This window comes from Pan troglodytes, chromosome 8, assembly GCF_028858775.2.
Source record: "Pan troglodytes isolate AG18354 chromosome 8, NHGRI_mPanTro3-v2.0_pri, whole genome shotgun sequence".
NCBI classification, from domain to species: Eukaryota; Metazoa; Chordata; class Mammalia; order Primates; family Hominidae; genus Pan; species Pan troglodytes.
The window spans coordinates 57,927,373-57,941,129 of record NC_072406.2 but is presented as its reverse complement, the minus strand read 5'-3'; the positions used below and the strand labels follow the sequence as shown (position 1 = coordinate 57,941,129).

General features: G+C 42.3%; 2 protein-coding genes and 1 pseudogene across 15 annotated transcripts in view; 2 read left to right on the top strand and 1 right to left on the bottom strand.

Moving 5' to 3' along the window:
- LOC450427 (ankyrin repeat domain-containing protein 30B-like) overlaps positions 1–8,266 on the bottom strand; it is a 30,370-nt gene extending 22,104 nt beyond the window's left edge. For 7 of the 14 annotated variants that reach the window (XM_063780636.1, XM_054659486.2, XM_063780630.1 and 4 more), the window contains exons 1-3: positions 8,077–8,248; positions 5,756–6,160; positions 790–820 (exon numbers count right to left, since the gene is read on the bottom strand). In XM_063780636.1, the coding sequence (XP_063636706.1) occupies positions 790–820; positions 5,756–6,101 (377 nt within the window). In that variant the 5' untranslated portion in view covers positions 6,102–6,160; positions 8,077–8,248. Of the gene's footprint in view, positions 1–789; positions 821–5,755; positions 6,161–8,076 lie in introns of all 14 variants that reach the window. The other 7 variants (XM_054659488.2, XM_063780639.1, XM_063780634.1 and 4 more) reach the window with 4 other exon arrangements.
- Positions 1–13,757, top strand: part of LOC107966728 (ras suppressor protein 1-like) — a 118,897-nt gene that overhangs the window by 62,728 nt on the left and 42,412 nt on the right. The window contains exon 4 of the mRNA XM_063780501.1: positions 12,002–12,018. Coding sequence (XP_063636571.1) covers positions 12,002–12,018 — 17 coding nt within the window. The remainder of the gene's footprint in view (positions 1–12,001; positions 12,019–13,757) is intronic.
- LOC112204603 (ankyrin repeat domain-containing protein 54-like) lies at positions 7,076–11,558 on the top strand (annotated as a pseudogene).

The window sequence follows — 13,757 nt, the reverse complement described above, 5'->3', positions numbered from 1 at the left end:
AGTAATCAGGAAAAGACTATAGAAAAGTCATGGAAGAAGAAAAAAGACTCTAAAAAAAAATGAAGAGTGCATGCAACTAGGCAGGGTACTGCTTTGAAGAAAAACTAAACTGGGAAGTCAGTAAATAGAGAAATCTATAAGATATAGCCTCTAAATATGATTAATATATCTATATGTAGATATTCTCCACTAAGAGTAAAATAATTCATCTATAGGATTCACCAGGTCTTGCTTATGAAACAAAAACCTATGTCTTGTGGCCACAGCTAAGTAAGGTCTGCTCTAAAAACTTTGGTAATAAAAACAAGGTACTGGTTATCACTTTGACTATTAAACATATTAGAACAAAGTCTTGGATTAACCAGTGTTCTAAGGGAAAACTCTAAAAAGAGGTAACGTATAACAAAATGTGACTTTGTGAATTGATCCCATCTGGACCTGTACCTTGATTCTAGTGATGCACAGGTCTCCATCAATCTATGCCTTGGGGCAACAGAAGGGATTTGGGAGCAAGGTAGGCTGATGGCAAACTCAAGGGTCAGCTACTTTTTAGCTATGAAATCATAGGCCAATTAATCAACCTCTCTGAACCACATTTGCCTGGTTAATACAAAGTAGGTGATAGTAGCACAGATGCTTTGCAAAACTGTGTGATGACTATGTGAGATAATACATATTAAGCACATAATATGTTGTCTATCCCAGAGTAGAACACTCAAAAGATAGTGGTTTCTTTTCTCTATATTTTCTGAGTTAACATACATGTTTTAAAAAACTGGAAAGTCTTACCTGAATATAGACTCTACAGAACTCACATCCACTATTAAAGAAAAAAAGTAAAATATATTAAATCAACAAATATAAATAAAAAATACAGAATATTAAAAACATAAGAGGGCATGATGGCACATGCCTGTAATCCCAGCTACTTGGGAAGGTGAGGCAGGAGGATCACCTGAGAAGCCCAGGAGTCTGAAAGCAGCCTGGGAGACATCATGAGACTTCAACTTAATTTAAAAGAATCATGCACACTTTCGTGCATGATTCAGGTCTTGTTTAAAAAAGCATAATACTCCAATACTTTGTTACAAAGACTCAGATGATTTGTCATAAAGCATTCATTTGGGACCATACATTGAGACTATAGTAAAATTATTATTAAGCATAATATTGGTAGGAAATTAATGCATTAACAACTCTTATTTCCACTCCTTTATAGTTCTCAAGTGCAAGGAAAGATAGAATTTATCACAATTTGATATCTACAAGTGAACTACAGTATACAATAGTCATAATCCAAACAGAACCCTATAAGACTGACAGAAAATTATATTATTAGCAGAATTAGTGTAAGTGGACAGTGTCAATCTTAGAAACTACAATTTCTAGACAAATGAACTAGAAGCAGTTAGAACAGAGTATACAGTAGTCACTCTTTATCTGCTCTATGTGTAGAAAGAAACACACACAACATGATTTCCCTCTGCTCTCACACCACAACAATCATCAAAACAGAAGACTTCTGCGACCAAATGTGTGGAGGATTTTCTCCACCAACAAGTAAGCAACCAATTCTGAAGCAGAAACCAGCTGGTTGTCCTTTATTTAATTCCAACACTGTCTATCTAGAAATAGTCTCAGATCCCACAGGCGGAGGAGGGCTCAGTCTCACAAGACTGCCCTCCCATGACAGTTGCAAATCGGTCTCTGAAACATCTAACCAGCTGGTTTCAAGTTGGGGTTCTCATGACTCCCTCTTTGGGTTTGATTAACATGCTAGAGTGCCCCAAATACTAAGGGAAACACATTTACCAGTTTATTATGAAGGGTATCACAAAGCAGACACATGAAGAGATGCATAGGGCAAGTTATAGGGGAAGGGGCATGGGGCTTCCTTGCCCTCCCAGGGCACATCAGCCTCCAAACACTTCCATACATTCAACTATCTGGAAGGTCTCTGATCCCAGTCCTTCTGTGTTCTTAAGAAAGCTTTATTACATAGGCATGAATGAACAAATCTGTGGCTATTGGTAATTGACCTAACTTTCATCTCCTCTCACCTCCTAGGAGGTTGAGGGGTGGGGCTGAAAGTCCCAACACACTAATCATGCCTTGTTCTTTTTTGTGACCAGCTCCTATCCTGAAGCTACCTAGGGACTGCCAGCCATCACTCAATTATTAGCATACAAAGACATCACTTTGGAGATTCTAAACATTTTATGAGTTGTATGCCAGAAAACAGTGTTGAAGACCAAACATATGTTTCACAATATAATAGCCATGGTTTTGATTTCCATGATTTCAGTTACTCATGGTCAACCATAGTCCAAAAATATTAAATTGGGAATTCCAGAAATATACAAGTCATAAGTTCTAAATAATGTGTCATTCTAAAGAGTACGATGAAGTATTAAGACATCATGTTCCATCTCACCCAGGTCATGAATCATCCCTTTGTATACGCTATCTGCCCATTAGTCATCAAAATGGTCTGTTCCTGAACCCCAACCATCAACATTATCATGGCTCAATGATCCACATGAAGCAGATGATCCACCTTCTGATATGTAGTCAGATAGCCAGAAATAATTAGTAGCTTAACACCACATGACAACTCCTACCTCATTCACCTGACTTCATCTCATCACACAGGCATTATATCATCTCACAGTCATCACACGAAAAAGAAGAGTGAGTACAATACAAGACACTTTGAGAGACCACATTCACCTAACTTTGATTACAATATATTGTTATTGTTTTATCATAAGTTATTGTTAATTTCTTACTGTGCCTAATTTATAAATTAGACTTTATCATAAATATGCATAAATAGAAAAAACATGTATATATAGGGTTTCATACTATCCACAATTTCAGACATTCACTGGGTGTCTTAGAAAATACTCCCCATGGATAAGGGTGAATTACTATACTTATTTGTGTATGTGGGTGTGTGTGTTCGTGTGAGAGACACACACAACACAGATCTCCACTATCCACAAGAAACAGATAAAAAAGACAACACTTTTCCTCACACATGACCCTTAGGTTTTGACAATTCTGGAATAATGTTGGCAGGTGTACTCACCAGTCTAGATAATTTCCCAGACCCTGTGTATGTATGCTGCTTTAGTTACAAAAAGTTAGGTAGGATCTTGGGAGATTTCTTCTTGGACAACAGAAATATCAACCACATCAACAGTATACCTAGCAACTCTAAAATAATTCTTTTGAACAGATTACCAATGAAGAACTTGTAAGTTAAATCCAATTCACTTTTCAGTAATCTTACTGCTTGAAATTCTCACATTTAAAAAAAATTTGCAACATCACTTTCTCTGACTCCTCTCCTACTTTTCTTTAGCCACTGCTCAGTCTCCTTTACCAAGTCCTTTGACTCTGTGAAATGTTGATATTCCCAGGGTTTTGTCAATGGCTTTCTTCTTATTCTACATCTTCTGCATCACGGATGAGCTCATTGAGATCTATGGCTTTGCCCAATAATTATAATAAAATTATTCTAAGCCTACATCTCCAACCAGAGTTCTATCTCCAGCTAGAAATGCCTATAATCCAATTACCTACTGAAAATATCCCACATGAATGTTTCATTAAACTCATCATGTAAAGAAAACTGCTGGTCTGTCCCATGACTGTTTGCTCTTCTCTGTTAACCTGACAATTTCCTACTCCTTCCCCATGAGCATTGTAAATGCTCATGCACAATCTGGAAACTTATGAATGACCTGAGATTGTATCTGTCCCCTAGCTTTTTAAACTCAATAATCACTAAACCATATTAACTGTACCTCTTTTCTGCCTTTGCTTTATCTTTCCAGTGCCACTGGAAATACAAACTATTTTATATTTATATTGCCTAGTTAGACATGGCCCCTTAACTGATGGCTTTCACAGGGAAAAAGAAACCCTAACAGTTACTACTGTTATTTTTTAAGTTAAAAAAATTTCAGTAAAACAAATCAAAATAAAATAATGGCAAAGAAAGACTTACATATTTAAATGTGTAAACTGAGCTTCTGAACTTGATTCATTTTATCCTGGATGGGTCAAACTTTCATAATAGATTGATACTAGGCCACAGATTGGTGACAAAAAAACAAAAGGGAGACTATAGCATGAATTACTACACAAGCTTACTTTGTCTTTAAATCTTTTTATGTAATTACCCTCCATCTATCTTTTATATGAAGGGCCAGCAAACTATAGGCCACAGACCAAATTCAGCTTACCAAATGGTTTTTTATACAAAGTTTTATTGGAGTACAATCATGCCTATTTGCTCACACATTATCTATGACTGCTTTCACCCTACAATGCAGAGTTCAATAGCTGTTATAGAGACCACATGGCCTAATATATTTCTTTTTCTTTTTCTTTTTTTTTTTTTTTTTTGAGATGGAGTGTTGCTCTGTCACCCAGTCTGTAGTGCGTGGTGCAATCTCAGCCCACTGCAGCCTCCGCCTCCTGGGTTCAAGCAATCCTCCTGCCTCAGCCTCCTGAGTAGCTGGGATTTCAGGTGCATGCCACCACACCTGGCTAATTTTTGTATTTTTAGTAGAGACAGGGTTTCACCATGTTGGCCAGGCTGTTCTTGAACTCCTGACCTCATGATCCACGTGCCTTGGCCTCCCAAAGTGCTGGGATAACAGGCGTGAGCCACCATGTCCGGCAGCCTAACATATTTCCTATCTGGCACTTTACAAGATAAGTTTGCCAATCTCTGCCTTATACCATGACCAGTATGCCCTGATACTCAAATCTAATCTTGTGACTCCCTTGCTCAAACTTTTCCAATGAATCCCTGCAGAAAACATTGCTGGCTTCCTATGCAAAGACATTATTCTTTCCTGCTGCAGAAACACAAGCTTATTTAGATATTCATTATTCCACTACCCCATCCCATCTCAAAAAGAGAAATCATTATTCTAAGCTAATCACAGTAATTACATTTGCTTTCCTAGTGACTGGTTTAGAAATGAGCATGTGGTATAATCCAGCCAATAAAATGTCACAGGAAGATTACTGCAAGCTTCCAAGTTTTCTCCCTATTTAAAAGAAACGTGAACAAAAGCAGCCCTTCCAGCCTTTAAATATTGTCTTGAGAGAGCATGATGATTGGAGCTGTTGCTAATTAGCCAACCAAAAGTGGAGTCCTGGCTGGGCACGGTGGCTCATGGCTGAATTCTCAGCAGTTTTGGAGGCCAAGGCAGGCATATCATGAGGTCAGGAGTTCGAGTCTGGCCAATATAGTGAAACCCCATCTCTACTAAAAATACAAAAAATTATCCGGAGTGGTGGCGGGCACCTGTAATCCTAGCTACTTGGGAGGCTAAGGCAGGAGAATCACCAGGAGGCAGAGGTTGCAGTGAGCCGAGATTGCTCTTGCCATTGCACTCCAGCCCAGACAACACTGTGAGACTCCGTCTCAAATGAAAAACAAACAAAAAAATGTGGGATCCTATAATATCTCTGTATCACCAAAACAACTTTGGTTCCTATGGTTTTAGCCATTGTTAGTTAGTTCACTTAGTATTTACAGCCAGAAGTACTGTGAGAATTTTTCCAGGGCCTACGGAATAATATCTACTTATTTCTATACTATGAAAAAGTGTTGCCTAAGCTTGCCTTATTTAGATATTCAAGTCATTCCCAGCTACTCCCATATCACACTTTTTTCACTAAGAAACCTGAAATGCCAATAAACCTTACAAAGTTCACTCAAGCATCTTACCATTTGTACTTGCTTTTGTAGATGTTTCTTTTGTAGGACATGTGAGCATCTTAGATGTTCCTTTTTCCAAAACTTCAGTTTTATTAGGTGTTACTCCTGCCACGCATTCAGTCTTTACAGATGTTTCTTTTTCCTCCCATGTGATCTTCCTAGGTCTTTCTTTTGCTGGCCATGCAAATTTCTCAGATGTTTCTTTTGCAGTCCTCATAATTTTCTTAGGTGTTTCTTCTGCTGACTGTTCAAACTTTCCAGATGTTGCTTTCCCCAAACATTGAATTTTGTCAGCTGTTCCCTCCACCAAGGGTGCAGCCTCATCAGGTGGTTTTTCCACCAAGCTTTCAGCCATGTCAGGTGTTCTTTCTGCCAAGGGTGCAGCCTCGTCAGGTGTTCCTTCAGATGTTCCTTCTGCCAAACACACAATCTGGTTAAATTTTCCTTCTGCTAAATATCATCCTCCTGACTCTTCACCTGGCAAACTTCTACTCATTCTGTATGCTTTCCTTAAATACTACCAAAGTTCTCTTTTCTCGCGTTTTTTTTTTTTTAGACTGAGTCTTGCTCTGTCACCCAGGCTGGAGTGCAGTGGTGCAAACTCAGCTTAATGCAATTCAAGCAATTCTCCTATCTCAGCCTCCCAAGTAGCTGGAATTACAGGTACGGGCCACATCGCCTGGCTAACTTTTCGTATTTAGTAGAGACAGGTTTCACCATGTTAGTCAGGCTGGCCTCAAACTCCTGAGCTCAAGCAATCCATCTGCCTTGGCCTCCCAAAGTGCTAGGATTACAGGAGTGAGCCACTGTGCCTGGACACTACCAAACTTTTTAAAGCTCTAATCCTTCACCTTGGATGTTTTTTACTGTGCTACAGTAAGAGGAAAAATGTCAGTCAGCACTGCTTCGTGGAAAATAAAAGGATGATGAGTTCAGCGAGCCTCAAGGCTGAGGTGTGACCTCAGTGAGACCTCTCCAATATGGTCATGTTTAAACTGTGACACAAATAGAAAGGAGAGGCACAGAAAGCCCTAAAGAAAGAGCATTCCACAAACACCACCCCTCAGCATGACAGTGCAGGAGGCTGTGACTTGAGAGGAAGAAAGGTACACAGACCACTACGGTGGCTGGCACAGAGCAAGCAATCCACAGAGGGGATGATGGGATGACAGAGGAACAGCAGGGCACAGCTCACCGGCGCCCCTACAGGCCCGATCAGGGGCTGTGAGGTTATTCCAGGTACAGTGGGAAGCCACTACAGATGACAGACCAGAGAATGACAGGCTTCACCTCCTACTTCCAATGAAACTGACCTGGCTGCTCTGTGGCATGGCTTTGACTGAGCGCTGGAAGGCAGTGAAGGAAGATGGGGTATGGTCTGGGATTTGTATTCAGGGCAGAATCAGCAGGCCTTGCTAGGCTGGATGTGGGAAGGGAGAAAAGTAACACCTCAAGGTAACTCTTGGGTGTCTGGCCAGGTAGACTCGAAGACAAGTGCATTGGAGGAAAATGGGGACTCTTCCTGGGACAGGTCAGGTCCCAGAAGGGGTCAAACAAGTGGATGAATACAAAGGTCCAGTGTGAGGAGAATTTTAAGGGCCAGGAATGAGAGTCATGAAGATACGGACAATATATTTTTTTAAGATGTGGGCAGAGTGGGATTATTTTATTTTATTTTTTGAGATAACATCTTTCTCTGTCACCTACGCTGGAGTGCAGTAGTGTGATAAGTACTCACTGCAGCCTCAACCTTCTGAGCTCAAGCAATCTTCCCGCCAAGTTTTTATTTTGTTTAAGAAACGTGGTTTTGACCTAGTGTTGTGGCTTGTGCCTGTAATCCCAGCATTTGGGGAGGCTTTGAAGGGTGGATTGCTCGAGGCTGGGAGTTGGAGATCAGCCTGGGCAGCAAAAAAAGGAAGAGGATGAATTCATGGAAGATAATTTTTCCACAGACCATGGATGGAGAGGATAAATTCAGTATGATTCAAGTGCATTACATTTATTGTGCACTTTATTTCTATTATTATTACTTTCTAATACATAATGAAATAATTATACAACTTACCATAATGTAGAATCAGTGGGAAGCCCAAGATTGTTTTTCTGCCACTATACAGTCTCAACTGAGGATGATGGGAGACAGTGACAGATCATCAGGCAATAGATTCTCATAAGGGCAACACAACCTACTTCCTTGGCATGGGCAGTTCACAATAGGGTTCACATTCTTATGAGAATCTAATGTTGCCTCTGATCTGACAGGAGGCAGAGCTCAGATGGTAATGCCAGCGATGGGGAGGGACTGTAAATACACATGAAGCTTCACTCACCGGCCACTGCTCACCTCCTGCTGTGCGTTCCACAAGCTGGGCATCCCAGCTCAAGTACGTTTGAAAGGATCCATCCCCCGCCCGTCTTTAAAGTCATCTTTACTGCCATAGTGGTGAAGTATAGCTGCCACTTAGCTCCCAAGGCATGTGCCTCAGCATGCATTTCATCACAATCAACAAACAGGAGCTTGGTTCATTGTGAGGTCACTTCCTATAAATTACCAGCATTCCATTTCCCATTGGCAAGAAGCTAAGCACTGCTACTTGAATAACCAAACCTATGCCCAAATCCCATCTTTGTGGGGCTACCTCCTGGTACTCTTCCTAGCATCATTTTTCTCTTTGTCAGAGTCCAATCAGGAGACATAAATCACTTAAATACAAACTGGTAACATTTAATGTAAGTATTACAACAGGGGAACAGCATAATGAGGGATTGGCCAGCACAAGGTAAAGACAAATGCACCACAACATAACCTGTTTCACTTTATGGAAAGCACTGATGTTTATAAAATAGTCATGGTAAATTTATAAAACTAATAGCTAATTATTTTTACTCAGAATAGTACTAAATTAAGAATATAGGCCAGGCGCAGTGGCTCATGCCTGTAATCCCAGCACTTTGGGAGGCCAAGGTGGGTGGATCACCTGAGGTCAGTTGTTCAAGACCAGCCTGACCAACATGGTGAAACTCCATCTCTACTAAAAAATACAAAAATTAGCCAGGCATGGTGGTGAGTGCCTGTAATCCCAGCTACTCAGGAGGCTGAGGCAGGAGAACTGCTTGAACCCGGGAGGCGGAGGTTGCAGTGAGCCAAGATAAAGTGGAAGCATTTATTATGTATTTATATGCCAGGAATTAATGTGAAGCACTTTACTATCTTATCCAATCTTCAGGATAGATCTTCAGTTCTCATGACCACAAAAGACCAAGGTTCAGACAGGAGAAGAGACGCGGCCCGGCAGTGTGTCCCTAGAGCCTATGATCTTGCCACTAGGTTACAGTGCTTCCAGGTATCACATGGTATGAGATTTTACTTTAAACAAACCAATAAAAAACACAGGCAAAAAAGGCATAAACTATTAAAAAGTGAAAGAATCATTAAGAGAACCTTAACCAAATAACTAAACATATTATGGAAAAGTTATTGAATTCATGAGCAAATTTAACTCTAGATTTTCATTGAGGGGTAGGTTGTATTACTCATGATGAACAAAACATGTTCATTGTAAGTGTATTAACATAAATATCATTAATATGGCTTATCATATTTAAATGTTCACTTAAAGCAATCCAGTTAAAGTTCTGCATATCATACAATTTTATACCTTGCTAGTTGATTGCAAAGTAAATAGTTATCCAAATAAAAACAATAAAACGTGATGTTTTTCACTGTTTGATGCTATTGTGAGGTGAGCATTTGATATATACAAACAGATGATAATAACAGATTGCTTACTTCTTTCATCAGTATATAAAGGTGGCTTCAGGATAGAATAGTATTAAGGGCAAAGAAGAATTTGAAATTTAACGTCAACTCAGTGATGCATTAAGATAAAAACAGAGACAACAGGGACATCCTGGTGCATACTGATTTTAACAAAGCAGATTCAGAGAAACTATTAGTTTAAAAAATCTTCAGTTAAATCTCTATAATCCAGGGCTTTGCAATAAATAGGTAAATAAATCCCCAAATATCCATGCTAAAAGTTTAAAAGAAATGCTAGCTGATAATTAAAGAAATATAGCTTTTCCTTAGCTTTGCAGTAATCTAGAAACAAAGAATGTTTCTAATACTTAGACAGACACTGCAAAGCACCTTACAAAGAGAGACGTGTAAGGATGACTCGATTCACTGGCAGCCCTGGGCTTGTCCACAGTACCCCCAAAATGAACAGTAACTCCACTGTGTAAATGCTCATGAACAAAGTATTACAGGACTTTTCCAGTTTAAACATACCATATTTTCTTTCAGACAATTCTTCAATTGTTTACATAGATAAGTGATGCAACCATTCCATTTCTCTGAAAATTGAGCAAAAGTTGATTCTCAGTAATAGGTCCCTATGTCAGAGCACCACTAACATATAATGACTTATATCCAATGTTTTACATCCTAACGTCCATATCATTTTACTGCTTTCCAAATAATTTTTCCAAAGAACTTTTCCCTTTTTTGGTGGTTCTTACAATTAGTTTAATGGGAGACTAAAAGAGAAGTTTTAAAGTTTAGGTCCTCTTTTTAGCCTTTAAATTTCTGAAAAGCAGGAGGGCAGAAAAGATCAATCAAACTAAACACGACAAAAGGGAGACCACAGTAAGGAGGTCTCCAGGGGTATTTTAGCAGACTTCCTAAAACATGTCTTAGCTGTGTGGAAATAAGACTTTAGAGTGGCCAGGTATGGTGGTGCAGGCGTGTAATCCTAGCATTTTGGGAGGCTGAGGCGGGCGGATCGCTTTGAGCTCAGGGCAACATGGTGAAACCCCCATCTCTACCAAAAATACAAAAATTTGCCAGGCCTGATGGAGTGAACCTGTAGTCTCAGCTACTTGGGAGACTGAGGCCAGGGGATGGCTTGAGCACAGGAGGCAGAGGGTGCAGAGAGCAGAGGTAGCACCACTACACTCCAGCCTGGGCAAAAGAGCGAGACCCTGCCTCAAAAAACAAAACAACAACAACAACAACAAAAGCTGCAAGGTACCTGGGGCCTCTTCTCCTTCGCTGACTTCGGGTCTGCACTGGGGCAGCTGCATGGGCCTCCCGGGCCAGGAGGCCTCCTGGGCCAAGTCCCCATTGCACTACTACACGACTGGTGGCAGTATGACGCAGAGCTGCACCAGGAGCTGTGCTGCAAGATTGCTGCTGGCGGCTGAGGCTCACTGCCAGGACTCACTGGTGGCTCGGGCCCATGAGCAAAGAGGTGCAGCTCTGAAGAGAATGAGGGAGACAATGCCAATGCTACCAGTGCCAACGATGTGGAAAAAGTGCGGCAGCTGCTGGAAGATGGCACGGATCCCTGTGCAGCTGACAAGGGCCGCACAGCTCTACACTGTCTCCTGCAATGGTAATGACCAGATTCTGGCCTGTACCAACCACAACTCTGTCATCACCATACTGCTGCGACGAGGGGCCTGGTGGATGCCCTGGACCAAGCTGGCCATATGCCTCCATACCTGGCTAAGTCGAAGCTGAACATCCTGCAGGAGGACCACTCCCAGTGCCTGCAAGCTGTGTGACTGGAGGTGAAGCATATCATCCCAATGCTCAAGAAGTACCCGGTGCACCTATGGTGACGTGAACAACAGGAATGGCTGGACCACCTCTGCACCCACCTCCAGATGACCAGTATCAAAGAGCAGGTGGATGAAGTGCCCGACCTCCCAGCCAGCTCCACCTCCCTCAGTCTTTGGATACAGAGCATGGAGGAGGTTGCAAGAGAGGCTCCCTGGCTTCCTGTCACTGCCCCCACTAGTCTCTGAGTACAAAGAAAAAGCCCAGCATCTGGGACTTGGAAGCTGCCCTTGTCAGGTGAGGAAATTGCCGTCACCCCCAGATGCTGTGGGGTAGAGATGCTCTCCCCACAGCCTCAGGGCTACTCCTAGTGCCACAGTCTCCAGCATCTCTGTGGACCAGGACGATAGCCCCCAGCTGCTTCCTCCGGCTCCTGTGGCACTAGGCCAGGCTCTACAGCCTCACTTCAGCTCCGCAGACCTGCACTGTCCTAGCAGACCTCGCTCACCCCATGGCCTCCATGGTGCCCTCACCAGGCCCTAGATCCTTCTCTGTGTTCCTTCCCAGCCATGAGCTTGTTTCAGTCACTTGGTTTGGCCTACGTGGGCACTCTCTGGCCAAGGGGGCTGCCGTGGGGGCTGCTGGTTGGCCCTGTGCCTCTCATCAGAACTTAGATTTAGACATGTCACCAGACTTTCAAGGAAACACTGCAGTGGGTGCCTCTGGTTGGAAGAGAGGGTTGATGAGGGCTAGACCTTACAAATAACAAGTTTAAGAGGGACCCTAGACCTTAAAAATTCAAAGTTAAGTACCCCAAAGCAAAAAATCCCAACTGTTTTTCTCCCAATCATTAAAACACCAGAGGGTGTAATGGTTTTGCAGTCTACTTGTAGTATTTTGCAGCCTAGCTGTATTAGGCTTATAAGTGGCCCCTCAATATGCCCATATCCTGATCCAGGAACCTGTGAACATTACCTTATATGGTAAAAGAAGCTTTGCAGATGTAATGAAGTTAAGGACCTTTGGCAGGGAAGATTATCCCGGCTTCTTTAGGTGGCATGTTGATGTACTCACTGATCCTTGTAAGAGCAGAGCAGGTGATGGGAGAGTGGTGGGAAGTGTAGTGATGGAAGCGAGAAATTGGAGTCATTCAAGGAGGGCATCAAAAGTCGAGGAGTGCAGGCTGCCTCCAGAGCCAGGAAATGGATTCTCCCACAGAGCCTCCGAAGGCACTTGCCCTGCTCCCACCTTGACTCAGTGGGAGGGAATTTAGAATTCTGGCCTCCAGAACTGTGAGAGAATACATATATGTTGTTTAAAGACACTAAGTGTGTGGCTCACGCCTGTAATCCCAAAACTTTGGAAGGCCAAGACGGGTGAATCACTAGCTCAGGAGACCGAGACCATCCTGGCTAACACGATGAAACCCCATCTCTACTAAAAATATGAAACATTAGCCAGGTGTGGTGGCGGGTTCCTGTAGTCCCAGCTACTTGGGAGGCTGAGGCACGAGAATGGCATGAACCCACAAGGCGGAGCTTGCAACGAGCTGAGATCGCACCACTGCACTCCAGCCTGAGCGACAGAGTGAGACTCCATCTGAAAAAATAATAATAATAATAATAATAATTTGTTGCAGCAGCAACAGGAAGCTGGTATTGCAGTGAAGCCTCAAAATCCACCTGAAGAAGGTTTCCCCATGACACGTCACTTGACTCTCTCCCTTGCAACCTCCAGACTCTAGGTCGCAGTCCTCACATTAAGCCCAAACGTTCAATATCCTTTGTAACTTGGCCTGGCCCCAATAGCGACTGGACAATGGTAGTCAATGGCTTTAAAATGGAATCTTTGACTTTCAAATTCAACGAAATCTTGAAAATTTTATCCACTGCAATGGCAAGTGGTCCGAGGTTTCCTATATTCAAGCTTTCACTTACCTGCACTACTAACCTTACCTTTGTCAATCTTGCACTTCTTACCAGGCTCTTAACAAACCTGTTATCAGAAGGAAACTCATTAGCTGGTTCTGCAGCTAAACAGTCAGCCCTTAAGCCCCAGCCCATACTACCTGTTTCCCAGCTCAACAGCCCTCATACTCACAAGGAGAAAGCCTCAATCTTTCTTTGGCTGGGGCCACAAACAAGGAGGGCTGGTTCTTTCTAGACAATAAGCTCGTTTTGCCCATGTCCCAGAAAAAATCCATACTCACTCACATTCACAGCCTCTTTCACACCAGCTATCGTCCTCTGCTTCAGTTTTTATAACCTCACCTGCAGTCTCCTGCCATGGCCACCACCTTTCAACAACTCACGCAGGCCCGTACCATCTGCAAACAAGTTTCTTTCCAGGGAGCACTCAGACCACCCACTTAGCCCAGAAATCAAGCTAAAGGGCACCTTCCAGTGTTCAGAGGCCACTACAAACCTGGAAAATTGATTTCATTCATAT